At 33.9% G+C, this 14,067-nt stretch overlaps 1 protein-coding gene across 5 annotated transcripts; it reads right to left on the bottom strand.

The window, feature by feature from the left end:
- Window positions 1-1,208: 1,208 nt before the first annotated feature.
- Window positions 1,209-11,200, bottom strand: ABCG7 (ABC-2 type transporter family protein). Of its 5 annotated transcripts, none has more exons than XM_011072343.3 (12): window positions 10,813-11,195; window positions 9,188-9,378; window positions 8,948-9,098; window positions 8,254-8,386; window positions 7,455-7,656; window positions 5,768-6,041; window positions 4,975-5,106; window positions 3,788-4,008; window positions 2,887-3,099; window positions 2,686-2,770; window positions 1,761-1,998; window positions 1,209-1,626 (listed from the first exon to the last, which is right to left on the bottom strand). In XM_011072343.3, exons 1-12 carry the CDS (start codon window positions 11,044-11,046, stop codon window positions 1,595-1,597), a joined length of 2,106 nt encoding a protein of 701 aa, XP_011070645.1. In that variant the 5' UTR covers window positions 11,047-11,195; the 3' UTR covers window positions 1,209-1,594. The 5 variants fall into 5 exon arrangements, with proteins under 5 accessions (XP_011070645.1, XP_088733903.1, XP_088733904.1 ...); XM_088877777.1 differs by adding an exon at window positions 9,531-9,645 and having other exon boundaries at window positions 1,209-1,998; window positions 10,813-10,952; XM_088877778.1 differs by adding an exon at window positions 9,531-9,641 and having other exon boundaries at window positions 1,209-1,998; window positions 10,813-10,946.
- Window positions 11,201-14,067: the final 2,867 nt, after the last annotated feature.

The following is a 14,067-nucleotide window of genomic DNA, read 5'->3' as shown; positions in this document are numbered from 1 at the left end:
ATACTCCTTTTGCCAAATCACAGGCTAAGGAGGTCAAGACAAAAGTTTGCAACACGTGCTTAGTAGTTCGTTTTATATACATCAATTTAAATTATTTAATGCTAGACAAGCATAAGAATGTGTAACGTCATAGTGTAAGTGTGAAAACCACTAGAGGAATGTGATCAGCATTTTTTGTGTCACACTTCTCGCCCAAAAAAATGTCTCACTTGACCTTTTAATATTCATACTGTTCTTATTGGCTTAATTTTACCAGCATTTTTATTCTAAGTCAGCATTTTGATTCTACATATCTTTAATTTTCACAATATAGGTGTCGGAGTTCAACCTTCTCATCAATGGAGGTGAACTCTGGTGCAAAAACAAACTGAAAATGCAAAAATTAAAATCAAAATACTATCATAAAAAATTAAGAGCCGAGAACGCCAAATAACCTAAAATAACGAGACCAATAATGCATTAATCCTATATCATCAAGCACTTGTGCATGATGCTTTATTTATCCAGTAAGGCTCAGTTTGGTAGGAAATATTACTTGGAGATGCAAACTCGAAAAATGAAATGCAATTTAATTGTATATCTATACAGTTTTGTGAAACTTCAGATCGAATTGACTGGAGAACGAAACTAAAAAGACCTACTAGCTGAAGTTGTAACACATAATGATGTTTTCTATTTCTCTTATATTTAGTTTCTAGAAATTCAATTTAAAATCTCATCTTATATTTTTAATCTTCTAAAGTAACGATCCGTTCAAGTATGTCTTACTTCAATTCTTGTTATATATTAAATCAGAAATTATCTATATTTCTTACTGTTGTTCTAATGATATGTAAATTTAAATATGAGAAAAATACAAGCAACCCCTATGATATTGCAAATGAGTAAATTACTCCCGTATATAAAATTAAATAGCAATTTAATTTTCTGTATTTTTAAAATACAACAATTTACTCCCCTATGCTTTTTAAAATGAAGCAATTTAACTCCTTAGACGGGGAGCTAAATTGCTTCATATTAAAAAGTACAGAGGGATAAATTGCTATATTTTTTTTATAAGAAGGTAATTTGCTCATTTTCAATATCACAGTGGATAAATTGCTATTCACCCATCTAACAATCTTCATCTAATGGTAAAAAAAAGTTATATTAATCTATCATTCTTTTCATAAATCACGACTTATTGGAAACAAATTATGATCAAAATATTGAGCATAACAAATAATTTCCATCCTATAAACTCATGTTCCTACATATGCAGCTCATACGGTACCTTCGGAGTTTAATACAAGGGTAAACAATCTCCCTTATGTCTGCATTAAAGACCTACTGGACAAACCAAATGCACAAAAAGATCAGGGAGCTGGGAGAAAAATGTTTTGGTAATCATCTCCTTATTCACAGAAATAAGACAAACACAAAAATGTATGTATTTACCAACATTTTTAATGACTCGATAACAAGGCAATCCATCGGAGGTGAAGTGCCTAAGCTTCGATGAGTATTCTGAATACACAAGCACCAGTGCTAAGAATTTCACTATCATTATGTTCTCCTAAAATAGTTCATTAGCTCTGTAAGTTGTATGACTTCTTTATGGGACAGTTACCTCCTCCGAATTAGCACCTGTATGAGATAAATAATAGCAAGTGGCACATCTCGTATTAAGATCATCGACAGCCCAAGCAATTACAAGCCCTCTAAGGTAAAGAGATTAAGTGGTTCAGGGGGAGGAGATTGAAGTGGCTGGTTGGGTTTACCTTGGTCAGAAATGGGAGGTTCGGGTGGCTGGTATGGTTCATCGGGATCACTTTCAAGAGGCTCAAGCTTTACTGGTGTTTGAATTTCATCACAAGGAGGCGGCTCAAGTTGCTGGTACTTGGGTTTGTTTTTCTCCAGGAGAAGGTAAGTGGTGTAATACCAAAATAGTAGTATCCTACTCTGAGCTATCACTGTGTCTCTGATCCGACTGCCTCTGAAGGAGAGTCGTTCGAGTGCCTGCAAAGGGAAGAAAATGGAAAAATCCAGATCGCCTAAACTAGTACTTTGATAGAGAAACTAATACAATCAGGTATAATCTAGAACATCTTGGGGACTTCAGAGTAATGTCAATCTTATAATATTTTGACCATCAAAGAAAGTGTTGGGACAATGAGCAATTCGATTGCCTTTTTGCCTTCAAAAGTCCCAGAGGCATATCTTAAGGAATGTGAGCACTGTATTGGGGCACAAGATCTATCAAGGACATGACACATAATGAGGTCTACTGTTTAATGCCGTTCCAGGTGGTATGTCAAGGTTTTGAGTACACTGGGGATACCAATTAATTATGGTCACTGACAGAGAAAGGAGAATGAATATGGAAATGAATGTAAAGCAGAACCAGGAATTCAGGGATAACTACGCATGCATTTTTATGTAGCCCAAAAGTGGAACAGTAACAAGCGTATGCCGGAGAGCCTGGCAATTGAATGTTAATAAGTGGGAAGCCTTGTGTTTAGCTAACCACAAGAGAAGACAAATGAATTCCTAAAATGGTTCAGGTAAGTAGGATACCAGTAGTATATGCAATAAAGTAATGATCATGTAAGGACAATGCAATTGATGACACGACGACTATTGTCAAGTATTTTGTTCATCAGAATAAGGCAAGAAATGTTAAATTCGAATGTTCATGAAACTTACTTGTTCACCAGACTGAATGTCAAACGAGTTCTGATGATCAAACTCAAGGCCACTGAATTCGTTGATGCAGAGCCCTTGAAATGCCCTGGAAGTAAAAAACCAACAAAGATGGCCACCCTTTCATAATTTTATCAGTGGCGAGGAGAGAATTAACCTCAATAAAATGTCAATAGAGAAACAATAAAGTGCGAATGCAGGTACCATCTGATGAGAGAAACACGAGGAATCCATCGAAAGATGATTGGTGTGTTCTCTGCATTAACGTAGTAGCCTCCAAATACAATGAAAACTGTCATAAGTGATGGACCTAAAGCCAAAGCTGCTTCAGTGGTTGGAACCATAGCCCCAACAGTTAGGCCCATCGCCGATGCAGCAAAGGATTCAGTTGTTACTATTCCACAGAATTTCCCAAATCTGAAAGAAAAACTTCTTAGTCTCATGAGAATACATAATTACCTAACTTAACTAATTCATTGCCAACTCTTGCAAGAAAATAAATTTCCATGTTGAGCTCCAGATATACACTATTGGGATGGAATTGCTTCCACTAGCTCTGACATCTTGAATCTTCTCACTTAAATAATTAACAGAATGACGATGTGCATCTTGGTGACGTAGATTATATAAATCCCTAATTCATGGGCACTTACTGGACATTTTGTAATTATTACAATCTTACAAAACCACACAGAGAGGGTCCTGGACCAAATAAAGATTTGAATGGGCAATCGTATTTTTTTATTGGTTCCTTTGAAGCTAAAAAAATCAAGTGTATTCATTCTGCGATCATACATAAAATATGTGTGCATCCAGATACCATTGTAAAAGATTTTGAGGAGCAATCAATCAGTGGACGTTTCTCATAGGAGTTTCACAGGAGTTGGGCATTGGTTTTATCCAATCATATATGTGCTGTAGGTTCTGAAAAGCTTGGAATCTATTGTAACAGATAAAAAAGTTTTGTTTGGATTTTACTATTTCTTGCTTACTGATTTGTGCTCTGCCACCTTAAAATAAGGCATTGGCAAAGAGACTTTAAAATATCATTCGTATTACCACCAACCCGAGTATTGCCCTATTGTTATCAACACCAAAATCTTACCTTGACATTGTCGGATGAAGACGAGTCATGGGATATAAAATGGTACCAAAGAGCAATGGGAATGCTGCTCCAACAGGGATCTCAGCTAACAATTTAGAGAGTAAATATGGTCCTAATGAATAGGACCCTTTGGCTCTCTCTCTATCGACAATTGCTCGTTCCTTAGGAAAAACACCTACAGTCTTTGTGAGTGCAGCCATTGCAGTGTTTATAGCAGCAACCTGAACAAGAGAACCAAAATGAGGCAAGACATGAGAGACCTAATACAGGGGCAAATGATGCTAATTCATTGCATGTAACAAGTCGTATTCTAGTTAAGTTTAAGCATATACATTCACTTTGGTTAAACATTTGATGAAGGACGAAAAGACTCAAAGTCATTGACACCCTGATTGACAGTAGATAGCACAAACATTCTAGAAAGTGGATGAACACTGTTGTCACTGATCTTACAAAAATGCCAAGGCATAATACATGAATAAACTTGCAAGTGGCACAATCATAACATAGTTACTGTGCATATGCATAAGCACTGAGGTAAACCAGTGGAGAAACTTGAAAGACCAATCTATGAAGCATCTAACCGTTGCCTGCCTCTAACAGTAATTAAAATAGTAAAGAAACCATTAACAGGGATCAAATAACAAGATCTGGAAAAGATAGAAGATGATTTACTTTAAATAATATTTTTGCCAAGTTTAATAATTTCTTGCAAATTTATGGCTAAAAAAAAAAGTTAACCTGACTTTATAGAAATACTGTTCTTTTGTGCCTATAATTGCAAGATGATCTAGGAAGACATACTTAGCTGTATTGCACAGCGATAAGAAAATCAGATGATGTTATAATGACACTAAGGTCAAAATTAAATTCCACGATTCCAAAATCCATCCATGCACCATTCATAGTCCAACATCAGACAAAAGTATGAGTTGAAGTTCAATCGAAGAATCATGTTGGTTAAAGAGAGAAACAGCATGCAACAGCTAAAATAGGCAAATCAAGAAGCAGGACAGGTAGCACTTTCTAAAAGTTAATACTAATTGTTAACTAAGTGGACTTTGCATCAAAAGATAATCTTTCCCAAGATAGTATTAGGTCAACATCAGATTGACCTTTTTGCGATCTATCTGTAACACATCTAACAAAAGACATGCATGACTCTACCAATCAAAGCACTTGCACACCTGAAGCAATCCCATTCTATCTTGTATGGATGTCTGTGATCTTCCCATCCTCCAGAAGACAGAACCAAATATAAGAGCTGATGCTATGGACATCCTTGCTCGAACTTTATTTGTGGGACCATCACGAGAAGCCTATTTTGCACATCAACAGAGAGGGCTAAACATACAAGAAGCAGAACCAATCATCTCGTGTAAATTACAAGTTGCAAGAAATGCTAAAACATGCACTACAAGCAAGATCTAGGTACAGGAGATTGTACATCATTCATGAGCTCCGAATATTTGTTATTGGCTCAAAGAACAGGACTAGGGTTAAACTGGGAAATGATAATTAAAGTTTAAAGTTCATAACTACCATCTACCTTCCAGAAAGAAAAGCTGTCTCATGGATGATGGAAAGAACCAACTACTATAAAGAGACTTGTAAATAACAAAAAACAGAGTGGAATTATACAGAGGTTCCAGGCTGCAGATCTGCATGCTGGTTTAGCCAACTTAGCAATAGCAAAAAAATCCAGTTCATCTTATGTCTATATCACTTTATACCGAGGCACAATTCATTTTGCAAGTTTCCTGATGTGGCACTCATTCATCTTGTTCATCTCATTCCACCGTGCAAGTATATGGTGGAAGTTAGCTTCTGGTTTACATGGACAATGACTCATTTGGACAAAATCACGGTTCTTCAGATGAAAGACTCTACCAAGTTCCTGAGGTTTCTGTGTAATATGACTCTACCAAGTTACTGAGGCTTCCTAGTAACATTACTAAGTATAGATACAATCACGTGTACCTGCATCCAAGCACGTTTAAGAAGTAGACAAAACTGTCTCCACCAATGACCTTTATTTTTGGTACTAGCTTTCTTCCTTAGGTTTGTGCCATCCTTAGGATCCAGCCTGGTGAGTGAAGTTGCATATAGAGTTGAAGACATCTGATCAGCAAATGACTCAACAAGAGCATCTATTCTTTTCTGGGAAGCATTGACACTCTCAGCAGAACTATAGTCTACTGAAATGAGATCCGCCAAGAACTCTGCAGGATTCACATGATCAGGGCAAATATACCTGTCATTTGTGTAGAAAGTCAATCATCGCTTAGTTAGATGCAAGAACTGCCGGCTAAATCCATAAAGCAAATGAACTTTACTGCAAGCAATTATACCCAATCCAAACTGATTGATGAACAGATCCAATTTCTAAAACTTGTAAGCCTCCAAATACGCCAAATGATAGTTCCAATATTTCATCAACAAGACGAAAAGTTCAAAATTTGTAAAAGATACTGTTTTAATATTGCGTACTTGAAAACTAAGTTTAGATCTTCTTGAGAATCAAAGTGCAAGATCTTCGCCATGCATTAAGAAATAGGAGAACGTTTTCCTTAAATGCTACAATAATCAGACATTAGTCTTCAGAACATCATATCCATGCTATTGATTATTCTTTGTCCTCCAGTATATTATATAAAAAGAAACTGAGAGTATATTATCTCTGCTGTTTCAACTAAATTATGAAGCAAATAAAAATCATAAGTTGTTCAAGTCTGAGAGTGAATCAGTCCAGTTACTTTGTTGCAATCATCATAGGACAAACTGGCAGATTTCTATAACAATGTCCATTAAAGAAATTGCAAAAGTTTCCCAGTGGGATTGAAAGAAAAAGGTCAAATTTCAGAAGAATCCAAAGAATACACCACGGGAAGTTCTGTAAATTCACTAAAGGCACATAAGCATGTTTTGAGTGCCCGATGCACCCGCGACGAGAAATTGAAATGATGTAGCGTTTTCAACCAGAAATTAATCCTGTAATTATAATTTGAAGAGGTTATACCATGCTGCACAATAACATCAGTCCATGGAGTTTCAGAAGGAACATGGTTGCCTATGGTAGACCATAGAGCTAGTGTGCCTTCTAAAAGCCCAAATCACAAAGGCTGAACTTACACTTTAAGTCTCAGCATTGACATGAAGCCAATTTCACATGCTTTCAAATTAAAACATTCCCCTGGTGGCTCAAATACCGCATCACTTATCGTAATTGGGTCTTAATATGGATAAAATTTTATATATGTATAATTTTCAAGAACGAAGATCATGAAGACTTTACATTACAGACAACATCACATGAACAAAATAGAAATGGGAAAAAACTCTTGATAGAAATAAAAAGAATACACATATAAACAGAAGAATGTACACAAAAGAAATAAAAATCATTCAACTTAAGTTCCTGAACAATGGAGAGAATAATTACTCGGTCATTCTAATAGTTTAGATGAATAATGCAATGCCCTTACATTGGACGAAATCTGCTCTAAGAAAAAGTTACTCAAAAAAATATGCTTAAGAAATCCTCCTTGCAACAGTAATTAATAAACACTAAATTGGATAGAGACATGCATTCTGGTGTCTAGCATGTAGATATTAGACAATTTTACTGTCATAATCACATTTAAGCGAACAGAATCAGATAACCAACCCGAATTTTGAGAAGTAAGCAAGTGATTCATCACGTGCAGGACCAGCATAAACAAGTGTGCCTTCTGTAAGCAGCACAATGTCATCAAATTTTGCATATACTGATCCTCGAGGCTGGTGTATAGAGCAAATGACAGTATGGCCATCCTGCGCAAGTTGCCGTAGTGTTTCCATAACTTTCTCAGCCTGGAAGGCATCAAGTCCTGGAAGCATTACTCAACTAATTCACACCACAATACTTTTGCATTTATATATCTAATATAGCAAGATCCAAGTAAAATGGCAGGAGAAGAAAGGAGGAAAGGATGCCAAGGGGTTAAACCAGGAACACACAGGATACTTGCAAGGAATTTTCCACCCTGCAGAATTTATATGAGCTATGTTTTCGTTAATTTGACCTCAGATGGTCGCCTTTGTATGGGAAAGGTACGTTGGTAAGAATAGGTTTTGTTTGTCTATAAATGCATAAGCCAAATACACTCAAGCATTGTAGTGAAGTTTTATCACCGAATAATCTTCACTTGCTGAATTGGTTGAATGGTAATACGCATGCAAACATCACCGCTTACAATTTTTTTCCTAAGAAAGTTATTGCACCTAGTTGAGCAAGTAATTTATTAGAGTATATTTTATATGCCCTCTTCCAAATTCAAACAGTATTGCTGTGCCTCCAGGGAAAAAAGAAAAGAAAAAAAGAAAAACCCAGATTACAAGTTTTGCACTTAATCATGAGATCAAAAGAAACTACTGAACCAACTAGCTAAATCAAAAGAAAATTGCGGAAGCAGAAATAACCATGCCTGTTGTAGGTTCATCAGCAAAAATGACAGATGGACTAGCAATCAGCTCGCATGCTAGTGACAATCTTTTCTTTTCACCACCACTTATCCCACGAACTTTTGCATCCCCGACACGTGAATCAGCACAACTGACCTTTTAAGAAATAGCACAAAAATGTATCAAAGCGAAATCAAGTCAGCATTTACTTGCATCAAAGTCTAAGTTCTCGTTGCAACACCAACATATGAGCTTTTACTCGTGGCAGCAATCAGAAAGGTTATATGTGTGTGTGTATTTGTGTGTCTCTATATATAAGGCCAAGAAGATACATGAACTAGTGTACTACAAAATATTAACTGAAATACAGAAGAAAAGCGGCAAGTATTTAGCCAGAACCAATTACCGGATAGCACCAAAATGTATAAAAGGAAAATCAAGTCAATGCTTGCTTTCATCAACATTATAAGTTATCATTATAATATGCCACTATACAAGCCTTTACTTTACTGTGATAACTGAAAGTTTATATGTGTGTGTCTATATATATAAGGCCAGGAAGATTCATCAACGAAGGTATTCAAAAAACGAAAATCAAACTAAACTGAAGAAAATAGCTAATGTTCAGATAAACAATCACAGTAGTGTCCAGTGAGTTCTAAAGTGCAAAAACTGACTTACATCCGCGAAATTCGATCAAAACAAAGTCATGCTTACCAGGCCAAGTTTGAACAAGAGATCATTTACATATTCATCTCTCTCTTCCACCGAAGATATATCCTGCAGCTGGAGTTCAGCAGCAAGAGAGAGTGTTTCTCGAACAGTCAACTGTGAGAAAAAAAGATCCTCCTGCCTAACAAAAGCAGACCTGCAATGACATTTAATCCATCAATTAGCTAACAAAAATTCTCAAGGAGTGAAAATCTCTGAGCCATTTGATGTTGAAGCATGACATACTTGTAAGCTTTATTCGAGAATGGTCGTCCATTGACCTCCAAAAGGCCAGACAAATGTAACCGAGGTGATGCCACTATCTGACCTGCCAAAACATTTAGCAAGGTAGTCTTCCCTGATCCAGATGGACCCATTATTGCAAGTAATCTGCCAGGTTTCGCTTCTCCACTAACATTTTTCAGCAAAAACCGGACCTAACAATAGATAGATCAGGATGCTTTAAAACTTGTCATCGAAATAGTGTTGCATCTATCAAGGTTTGACCCCAAGAGTAAACATGTATAACTAGACTTTCAAAAGAGATCTCAAAACCAAAATGACAATGTTTTACACCAAAGTATAATACCTATTTAAAATACATTAGGTGAATCCCACTTTATCCTGTACTGTGTCCCGGGTACCTCTTATACTCTTAACCGCATCATTAGATTCTCTTGTACTCTTAAAAATGCTTCAACTGCCTTCAAAGACAAGAATCATCTTAGTTTTCTCCCATTGTTTTTAAAGAATTCATAGGGGCTCCTTTCAAATAAATATTAAGAGAAAAGGAGAACCAAAATTCAAACTCTTTTCAGTTGTACACAAAATAATGCATGATATGATATACATATTTACCAAATTACTCCTATTTGAGCATATTCTCATGGCACAATTTTCTAAACCTCAAACTCCTTGCATTCTTCATGTTTAAATAGATGTAACTCAATCGAAGCAAATTTTCAACGAAATGAACCAGCAATATCTTCAAAACTAGTTGGTAACCCGTGCCAAAGCATGGGAGGGTTGTGTTTCTAAAATAAAAAAATAATTCAAATTTTAAAATACAAAAATAAGTTATTGATAATTAATCTAAAATTTAAAATTATTAATTAGTAACTATAGAACTATAAAATATATTAGATATAACACTTAATTTAAATAATTTTACAAATGAATTAATCTTGTAGATAAACATAAACAATGATGCTTGTCCAAAGTAAATAGAAAATAAAATACAACCTTTTATGTGGGAAAACAGAATTCAAGACGCTATCCAAAGCCAAAGCAAACTACAGGATTATGTTTCTAGACAAATAAATAAATAAAATATAATAATATAAATTTTAAAAAAAACATGAATAATTAATATATATATATAATCCAAAAGTTAAGTTAAAAATAATCAAAACGTATAAAAGTATAAACTTAGTAGATATCACAATGAATTTTTATTAATCTTTTGACAAAAAATAAACAATCATATACTTATTTGAATTCAAATAAAAAATATTTTTTATATGACAAAATAAAAGTCAAAAAGCTATCAAAAAAATGGGGCATATACGAGGCTTACTTGGATTGCCTCACTGTTTCTGTTTTATTGTATGTAAATTTGTACATAACAGCTAAGCTTATAAACACTGATTTTTATTCCCCAGCTCATCTCATTTCCTAATCCCCAAGCTAGCAGTTTGTCTTCCTTCTGGATTACGTAGCATATAAGACACCATCCGCATAATGCTTGATTTTACCTCACGCGAAAATATAACTTACAAGCATTGGAATCATTATCCGATAATATATATACACAGATAAAAGCAGAGACTCTAATGCACTATGTTTGTGAGTCCGAATGTGTATCCACTTACCGATTTGGATGATTTATCCGAAAGCGAACAATTAATGTTGGTCCATTTAATAGTGACCGGCGCAACTTTCCCTTTCACCGGAACGTCGTCCTTTTCTTCCTCATCCTCGGGCAGGCTCTCCGGCAGCAACTCCGGGCCCGGTGCAGAGAAGAGGCGGAGCAGCAGAGCCGCCGCAACCGCCGCCAGTAGCTGCCCCACTCCTCCTCCTCCTCGTTTCCCGCCAATTCTCAGCATCTCTCTTTGCTCTGTGTGCCTGTCTTTGGTTCAATCCACTTCTCAGTGGCTAGTAAGAGATACTTGTGTACGTATGGGGGGTGGATACGACATCGTTTCAGTGGATTGGACTACGGCGTAGTAAGTAGTAACGCTCGGTGTTTGTTGTCAACAAACGGTAGAAAAAATGACGGGTGGGAAATCCGTCTGTTTGATTGACACGTGTCCCTAAGTAGGATAAGATATTAGATTTTCTCCGGATCCGCTTAATACTTGGGTCTTTGAATCCTTGTTAACCCAACGGGCCGGGGCTCCGCTCCACATTCTATTAGGTCGTGTTTGGATAGAAGAATTTGAATCAATGAAAAAATTATTTATCTTTAAGAATTTGAAATCCCAACTCCAAATTCACCAATACGTATTTAGCCTTATATTTTTTATTCATTTAGGGTCGTTTATTTTGTAATATGAGTTATTTAGGTGATAAAATAAAAAAAGCATGTAACAATTATATTATGTTTACTTAGATTATATAAGTAAATTGAATTATTCAATCCAAACAATAATTCGTATAATGCTTTTGAATTAAAAACGAGCCTCTATAATGTAAAATGTACATCTTACTTAGATATATTAAGCTGCTTCTACAATTTAAAATAATAAAAAAAAATAGAGCCTAAACATATACACATGAGTTATGTGTACAAAATTATAACATCTATTTTAATTTTTTTTAAATGTACATAGTATGTATATATAAAATAAAATAAAAAGTACAATAAAATTTAAAATAAATAATTCAATCCTCAAATTAACCTCTATTAAGACAATAATAAAAAGATAAATTTGAGCAATTTCAAAAAAATTAACATCAACTTTTTAGATGAGGAATTTTGTAAATAAATTAAAAAAGATAAAATCGAATTAAGGATATTGCAAGGAGGGTATCCAAAAAAATTAAATTTATATAAATATGAATGAGGATTTACATCTATTTATAATAATTTAATATTTGTTTGCTTTTTTTATATGTATTCTTTAATTTAAACTTTGTTATATAGTCGAATTCATACAAACACCATCATGAAATACTCTAATCTAAATATATTTTTATTTTATCATATATATTAATACGCAAAAAATACCAACTCAAATATATTTTCATTCTATCATATTTTTTACAGGAAATCTTATTATAAAATATATACTAATTTAGACATACTTTCGTTTCATATAAAAGTCGATATACACATAAAAATTTACTTGAAAATATTGAAATAAGTTCCTAGTTTTTTAATGAGAAAAACATTGAATGAATGTTAAAAAAACAATTTATTATTTAATCAACCACGCAGAATTACAAATAAAAGTATTTTCCATATAAAGTATTGGAGTATTTTATTATTTAAATTAAGTTAGGTCTTAGAAAAATGAAGTTTATTCAAGTTTTGACACCGCATGAGAACTGACAAATTATGTTATATTTTCTTCGAATAAAGTCATCTTTTCGGAAAGTGTATTCGCTGAAGTGATCTCAGACCTCGTCCTACACCTCAGGTGCCTTTTATTTTTTGAAAAAAATATTAATGTCTTTTTATTTTTTAAATTAAAAAAAAATACTTTGTAATCCCAAAATTCACTGCATTAATATTTAGAGAGAATGCAATTGTTAACTTCAAATAAGTTTATCTTTAATATTTTTACGGTATGAGTTATTTTATTAATTGGTCTTTATTAATTGTTGATGAGAATATACGATGCAGTACTAGAAAAGAACCTACATGTCAAAATATTCAAATATGACCAAAAATACCTAACCCTGATTGATTCAGACTCGATTTTCAGGAATCAGGACCATTATTAACTCTGTAATTAAGCTCAAGATCAAGGCATGTGGATTTGTACCAGCACAGATAGATACCCCCAAATTGGTCATGGTACGCCATTTTATTGCTTTCCCACTAGCTTATAAGCTTTTTTTCCAATTTCACAAAATGACTTAAATATCGTATGGTTTTTGTTGGGACTACCCAGTGAACATAACAATCTTTTTCTTTCTTCTTTCTCAAGTTCCCAAACACCCGATTTGAGCTACCCTCGAGACATCCCAACTCCCGATCCAAATTACTTGTATTCATTCATTCCCAATAAGAAAAATCTTACAAAAATTTAACTGTTGAATCTCGAGAGTTTTAATATTTTTATTTATTTTATTAAATTAATTAGATGAAAATTACTCGTACTTAAAGTATAGTTTGTTTTCCAAAATATTGAAATAAAAACTTCCTCCAAAATTATTATTGATAAAAACTCCAAATTAATTAACTACCAGAAAAAATTAAATTCATATTGGTACAGAATAGTTAACCTGTTTTCCAACAAAGCATTATAAAATAGTAATCATTTTCATATATAACTCTATTCCACATCCCAACAAGGAAACAAAATATATATTTAATAAATTGAGGTATTGGACTTGCAAATATTGAATGTTCGACGGGGTACGTATTATTGGAATATTTAATTAGAGTTAGGTAAAAAATCCATTATTAGGGGACAAAAATCCCGTGCTTATTGTAAACCTAACGTCATTCATAATTTAAGATACTTTGCTTCCACATGCATTTAATTTACTTCCCCAAAATATTTAATTCCTCATTTACTTCTAATACTTATCCTCCTTTTATTGGGATTCCTTCAAATAATTAAGAATAGGGACAATGACACTTTATATTTGGTGTAATTATAGATTTTTTGTGGTTAGGAAAATTACATCTAACATTTTTGAGATTTGCTTCTATCTAATAAGTTTTTCTGTTAGTCAATATTCGCCTAATTTGCTGATATTAACAAAAAAAACTCTTAATTGACTTATTACTAGCTTATTACAGATCAAATAAATCATTTTATGATTAAATTACCCTCATACGTCTTCACGCGTTAATGCGTGTAGTGAGGTATATGTTCATCGTCTGAAGGGTAGTTTAGTCCAAAAAAAAATATTTGACCCACAATAAGACAGTGATCAATCAATTTATAATA

This window comes from Sesamum indicum, linkage group LG2 (assembly GCF_026168435.1).
Source record: "Sesamum indicum cultivar Baizhima isolate 11 linkage group LG2, ASM2616843v1, whole genome shotgun sequence".
NCBI lineage: Eukaryota > Viridiplantae > Streptophyta > Magnoliopsida > Lamiales > Pedaliaceae > Sesamum > Sesamum indicum.
The sequence above is the reverse complement of the archived record's forward strand: the minus strand, read 5'-3'. Positions and strand labels throughout refer to the sequence as shown.

Excerpts from the sequence above, each read along its gene's own strand:
- ABCG7 (XM_011072342.3), bottom strand. The coding sequence starts at position 11,046 with ATGCTGAGAATTGGCGGGAAACGAGGAGGAGGAGGAGTGGGGCAGCTA. Across the intron at positions 7,657-8,253 it reads TGCTGATGAACCTACAACAG|GACTTGATGCCTTCCAGGCT; the intron begins GCATGGTTATTT and ends TAATGCTTCCAG. Across the intron at positions 2,771-2,886 it reads CGTGTTTCTCTCATCAGATG|GGCATTTCAAGGGCTCTGCA; the intron begins GTACCTGCATTC and ends TTTTACTTCCAG.